At 35.4% G+C, this 6,721-nt stretch overlaps 1 protein-coding gene across 1 annotated transcript; it reads right to left on the bottom strand.

The window, feature by feature from the left end:
• Positions 1 to 515: 515 nt before the first annotated feature.
• Positions 516 to 4,181, bottom strand: LOC110811354 (1-aminocyclopropane-1-carboxylate synthase 1). The gene is made up of 4 exons (XM_022037840.2): positions 3,887 to 4,181; positions 3,628 to 3,759; positions 3,326 to 3,486; positions 516 to 1,561 (listed from the first exon to the last, which is right to left on the bottom strand). Exons 1-4 carry the CDS (start codon positions 4,049 to 4,051, stop codon positions 553 to 555), a joined length of 1,467 nt encoding a protein of 488 aa, XP_021893532.1. The 5' UTR covers positions 4,052 to 4,181; the 3' UTR covers positions 516 to 552.
• Between the last annotated feature and the right edge of the window lie 2,540 nt (positions 4,182 to 6,721).

Below are 6,721 nucleotides of genomic sequence, written 5' to 3'. Positions count from 1 at the left end.
ATCTATGTCCTCAAACAAATAAGTAAAATATTAATTAATTATGCGTATATTTATTACGTGTATTCAAAGATCTTTGACTATCTGCTCTCGCCGACCTGAGACATACGCATGCTGCACATACATACATATAGATAATGTCATGATGCATGTCCATTCACACTTCCTTTATATATATATAAATTGATTCAGCACAACGAAACAATATATATCCAAATTAATTTCATAACTACAATTTATTCGGACAATTTGAAACACGTGACGCCAGCTTCTTACTGCTTGACTCCGAGACTTTATATATATATATATATATATATATTATGTATAACTTCCCTAGACCATGGTTAGTTGCCTAGTGAAAAATTATAACTTTATACTTGCCCACAGAATCCAAAGAGTCAACCCAACCCCTGTATGATTTACTCCTTCAGTGGGTAAAAATTAACTTTTCCTAAAAGTGGTGCGTTAAAAAAGTAACTGCTGACTATTTGAACCACCACTAATTAATTAACGAACCATTTTAATATTATTCTAAAATAAATTTATTAATTTTCTTTATGTTCTTGCTTCAACAAGCGGCGACCGAGGTGACATCATGTGAGGTGACATGACGTAATACTGTTCCTCGTACACCCGATTCCTAGACGAGAAGCTCAGCCGCAAATTCATCGTTCCTCTTTTCTTATTTGTCGTCGCCGCCGCAGCTGCTTCTCTTTCTTTCGCTCTGCAGACAAAAGCTTGGATTCTCTGCAGCGCGACATCCATGGTTTCCTCTTCCATGTTCGCGAAGCAAACCCTAAACCACCCCGGCTCCGCCACGTGGAACGAAGATCCCGGCGACACGTTCAGCTTCACGTCGTTGACGATGGTCCGCCACAGCTTCATTTCTGCATCAAACGACGTTGGATCTTCCAGGAGCCTCCGCAGGTCCATCCACACAAAAAGTCCGGCATTGCTTTTCAAGCACTTTATCCCCACTTGCTCCAGCCCTCTGGTGAGTTTATGGTGTCTTCTCGCCAGCCTCTTCGAGCTTTCCCGGAGGAAGTAATCGACGAACTCGTCGTCGGACAGCAGTGTCGCCAGGAAATATTGAGTCTGTGACGAGACCAACCCAAAGCTCGACATCCGCCGGCCGCAGCTTAATACGACGTCGTTGTAGGAATACACAATGCCTACCCGGAAACCGGGGAGACCCATATCTTTGGACAAGCTGTAGATGATGTGGATAAGGTCGCGGTTAACGTCCATTTCTTGGATGATCTCCGCGATGCTGACGAACTCCGGGGAGCTGAAGACGGTGGCGGCATAGATTTCGTCGCAGACCAGGTGGATGGTCTTGTCGTTGACGAAGTTGACCAAGCTCTGGAGTGTTTGTGAGTCTAAGGTGGTGCCTAGCGGATTCGAGGGGTTGGTGATGATCAAACCTTTGACATTGATGTTGGCTTCTTGAGCTTTCTGGTACGCAGCCTCTACGGCTTCCCGTGTTACTGTAAAATTGTTTGAGCTGCTGCATTGCACTGGAATTATCTGTACGCCGGTTCGCCATCTCAGGTCCCTATTGAATCTGTAAAAATTTGAATTAAAAGATTTTATTAGTATATTTAATTTATAATAAAATTATCTTTTAGCTTAGCAATGAACACCTACTTATATATGTACTTTTATCCAATTAAAAAAATAAAAATAAAAAACATTTTTCCAATATAGTATACAAACAGACACAGACACACAAATATATATAAATTATGTATTTTTCCGATTTAATACTAATTGATTAGGCTCAATTGGATAGGGAACATTTAGTATGTAGAAATCCACCTAGAAATTTCGTGGGTCATATTACTTATGAAAAATCTAAGACCAGCTACATATAAAAATTGAAGGTTGATTAAATTCTGGTAAAAGTTTGGGACTTGTAAAACAAAATTAGAATATGCGCATAAAATTTTGAAATTGTCCCGAGTAGCCTCAGTTGATCCAAGCATATACACCTATATATATATATATATGTAATAGTGCAGCAGATAATGCTTTGAATTTTAAGAATGGGTTTACTATTCTGAATGGAATAAAAATTTGACGTTCAAAGGTCAAATGGCAAATTAATTAAGTCCTCCAAATAAATTACTTTTCATATTTAACTAAGTACTTATATATACTACGTGGAATTAATAATTAAAGTAGGAAATCAAGATTATTTTAAGTTATTATTAATTAATTAGAACGTGGGATTAATAATTAAAGTTAGAAAAAGGATATAATTTTGATTTCAGACTAATCTAAAATTGCTTTGCTTCAAGGAAATTGATGAATTCCTGAAATCAGTGGTCCAAAATAGATTTGAGTTTGACCTAACGTATTGAATCAAGCAGAGAACTGATGCTATTGAGACCTCCAATTTCAGAGATTATGACTAATCTCTAAGTAGCTAGGCATGTTTTTCCAGATATTACTAAATCCTATTAATGTATGTTGAAACTTCTTTTCAATGCTTTCTAATTAAGAGACAGAAACAAGACAGCTAGGTTTCTTTCGGTAATTTCCTTTTCCAGACACTAACTTTATTCATAAAAATATTCTTCAAACTATGGATATATATATATACATAACACACACCAATCTGTATTTTTTATGATGAATATATTTATACTCTAAAAAATTAAATAGAACGTACAAATATTGAGCTTCATAAAAGTCTAGTTATGCATGTCATGTCCAAATATCAGTTAAAAGCACTTAAGATATCTCACTAATAAATACCACAGTTTAATATATGTGTGTGTGTGTGTGTGTGTATATTAAACTATATATATATATATATATATCAAACTGTAGGATTTCGTTTCTCACCAAAGGAAAAAAAAAAAAACTGTAGTTGTAAAGATGATCATATTGATAATTTGTAGGAAAAAGAAGGTCAGGCATTGAAGTCATGAAGGGTATCATCAAATAAAAAAGTGCGTAGAAGATGAAATTATTATATATATATATATATATATATATTTTTTCTGAAAGTAAGATAACTTTATTAACGAATAGTAGGGTTACAAACCAAAGACAGAGCTCATCAACCAAGAAGATGATATTAATTAATAGTAAAAATACCCGCCATGGAATGGTTGATATTTTATTTTTTCTTTTAGAAAATTCAAAATTATTATGTATATTTTATTTTATTCAGATCTCTGTTAAGAGATTCGTTGTATTATTTTTTATTAAAAGATTAATTATGTTGTTAATTAGTATATATATATAAGTGAAAAATGAAAAACTTGTAATGACAAAAAAGAAATTAAGAATTGAAAAAAGAAGATTGAAGGTGACATACGCAGGATAGTAAGGAGTGGGAACCAGAAAAGCATCGCCTGGATCCGCCAAGCAAAACATAATCGTCTCGCTGGCGCCTGTCGCTCCCCCGCTCATCACTATACGCTCTGGGTCGAACGTCACTCTGCCGCCTCTTGCCTTCCCCATTAACTTGGCAACTTCCTTCAACACCAAAATATTTTTAAATTTTCAATAATTATATACATGAATTAATATTAGTGCTGTATACACCTTATAGTACTACAAATAGAAATGGCACCTACATATATATATATATATGTGTGTGTGTGTGTGTGTCTATACCTGTCTAAATTCTTTCAGGCCATGATAGTCTTGGAAGTTGGCTATGTGCTTGAAGTTTTCAACCCCTTCAGCTGTGCAGATGGAAGCATTGGGATTCTTTTTAACCCACTTCTCGATCAAATCAAAGCAAAGCTGATACAACACATATATATTTAGAGAGCTGAAAACATAAGATATATATAAGTAGAAAGGGGAAAATTTGCATGTTAAGTTCATGCATGAGCTGGGATGGAGGTTGATATGAAGCAAACTAATTAACCTGATTTTCAGAGAGACCCATTTGGATAACGCCGTCAGGATTGCGAGTAGGATGAAAAGGGTTTCTGTCGTAAGCTTTCCATCCATCGAAATAAGGAGAATCCTCACCATGTCGATCGTTTGTTGCAATTTTAGACAACAGCGACTGATTAGTACCAAAACCCATTTGGCAAATTTCAATTACAAACAATAATAAAAATATATATGTATATGTGTGTGTGTATGTATGTATCTGCAGCTAATTTAGCAGTAGTGATATTGGGGAAGAGAAGCAAAGGGAGGGGAGTATTTATAATAACATGGAAGACAAGACAGATCTAGATAGAGAGAAGAAGAGGCAGCTGAAGCTGATAAAAAGAGAAATTACAGAGAAAAGTCAAATTCAAACTTCAAATGTTTTGAAAACCAACACAACTTAGTTTCCTTTTCTTTGCCTTTTTTTATTTTTTTTAAAAGTGCAAATGTTTCCCCTCCAACAAAAATTTATTCAAAGCGTAATTGCAAACGTGTTGATCATGACATCATGCAACAGAAACACACGTGTAGAAGAATAAAGCTGGAGTACTGAACTTGTTTTTGGGGATATATGTTCATACTCTCTGATATATATATATATACATATATAAATATATATATGTTCATACATGTAGTCTAATTAACGTATTGATTAAGGTAACTGACAGGTACGTAAGATAAAGCAAACGAGACATATCATATGTATTGGATAACTATGTCATATGAATTTGTATTAATCGTCCGCATTGCAAGAGTCAACATTATGTGATATAGTCGGTCGCCTATACAATTTGATGAATTAATATTTGACTCAAAGTTTTGTTAAAAAAATACTTATAATTGTAAATTTCTGATATAATTTTAAATTGAAGCAACCAATTAGTCTCAAACGACCATAAGTATACTTCATAGCAGCCCACTTACTGATCAATTACCAAATAGTAACTATATAATTATTTCTTACTGTGTAGTCATTATTATCTCTTGAATCTTCACTTCGTTTATGGTTGTAATGGAGACAGTACTAAATAAAAACATTAAATAATTAAGAGGTTTATTTTCATTCAATGATATATGGGCCCTACTTCCTCTTCTTTGCATCACTTTTTATTAAAATGTTTATTTGATTTTACATAATACAAAAAATATATTATATACATGTAAAGATAATAAAATAAAATAACAATACAATCAGTTATAACTAAAATAACATAATACTCTAATATTCCCCCTCAAGATGGAGAGTACATGTCAATAATACCCATCTTGCCCAATAAAGTGTAGAATTGCAGAAAAGAAAGTGCTTAGGTCATTGAATCTGAAATCTGATTTCGTGATGATACATGCATAGTTTTCAAGACCCCATCCTGAATTTTTTCTCTAACGAAGTGACAATCCAACTCAATGTATTTTGTCATTAAATGATATACTGGATTAGCCGCAATGTGCAAAGCGGTTTGATTGTCACAATAAAGCAAAGCTGGTCCTTGATGTTTCACTTGCAAGTCTCGTAATAAGTTTAGGATCCACACTATCTCAAATGAGGTGTTGGTCATAGAACAGTACTCTACCTCTGCAGAGGATCTAGACACAACCTGCTACTTCTTTGATTTCCATAAAACAAGAAAGGATCCAAGAAAGATACAGTACCCAATACGAGAACTTCTAGTGTTAAGGCAGGTACCCCCGTCAGCATCTGAAAAAGCCTTGATCTGAATAGAAGACGAAACAGGAAAGTGAAGACCTTGTCCTGGTGCCTTCTTAACATATTATAACATCTGTAGAGCGGCTTAAAGATGACTACTCCGAGGAGCAACTAGAAACTGGCTCAATCTGTTCACTGAATAACACATATCTGAATGAGTAATTGTCAAGTACAACAGCTTTCCAATTAATTGTCGATAGCCTGTGACATCTTGAAGTGGTTCCCCATCTTCTTTAGACATCTTCAAATTTGATTCCATAGGAATCGAGGAAGGTTTACAAGCTAAGTGTCCAGTCTCAGTCAATAGATCCAAAGCATACTTCCTCTGATACAATGGGATTCCCTCATTATTCCTTGCAATTTCTAGACTAAGAAAGCATTTGAGGAACCCAATATCTTTCATTTTAAATTGTTGCCTCAAAATAATTTTTAGATTATTAACAGGCCGATCATCATTACTGGCAATGAGAATATCATCAACATATACGAGAAGAGCTAGAAAAATACCTCATTTTTATCAAATAAAGAGTGATTACACTGAGACTGAGTGAAGCGTTCTTGAAGTAGAGCCCAAGAGAACTTGTAAAATCATTGTCGTGAAGGTTGCCTCAACCCATAAATTGACTTGTGTAAACGACAAACTGCTCTTTGTGGAAGAACCCACCCCCCCCCCCCGTCTCGAGGAGAATATCCTGGAGGAATAGTCATGTAAACCTCTTCCGGAATATCATCGTAAAGAAAAGCATTGGTGACATCCAATTGAGTAAAGGTCCAACCCAGAATTGCTGCAAGAGACAGTAAAACCTTAACAGTAACCAGTTTGTCAACCGGTGAGAATATATCAATGAAGTCATCACCAAACTGTTGGGTAAAACCCTTGGCGACAAGGCGGGCCTTGTGCCACTCAATAGTACCATCAGACTTATACTTAATCTTGTAGACCCACTTGCAATCAACTGGTTTCTTACCTGGAGAGAGAGACACAACAGACCAGGTGTCATTGCTCTCAAGAGCGCGCAACTCAGTATGCATTGCATCCCTCCAAACTGCCAACCGGACTGCCTTAAAAAATGACTAGGACTCAATGTGATAAGAAAGTGCAAGTACAAAATTATG

The sequence above is a fragment of the Carica papaya genome, chromosome 5 (assembly GCF_054855325.1).
Source record: "Carica papaya isolate Zhongbai chromosome 5, ASM5485532v1, whole genome shotgun sequence".
Classification (NCBI taxonomy): Eukaryota; Viridiplantae; Streptophyta; class Magnoliopsida; order Brassicales; family Caricaceae; genus Carica; species Carica papaya.
The sequence above is the reverse complement of the archived record's forward strand: the minus strand, read 5'-3'. Positions and strand labels throughout refer to the sequence as shown.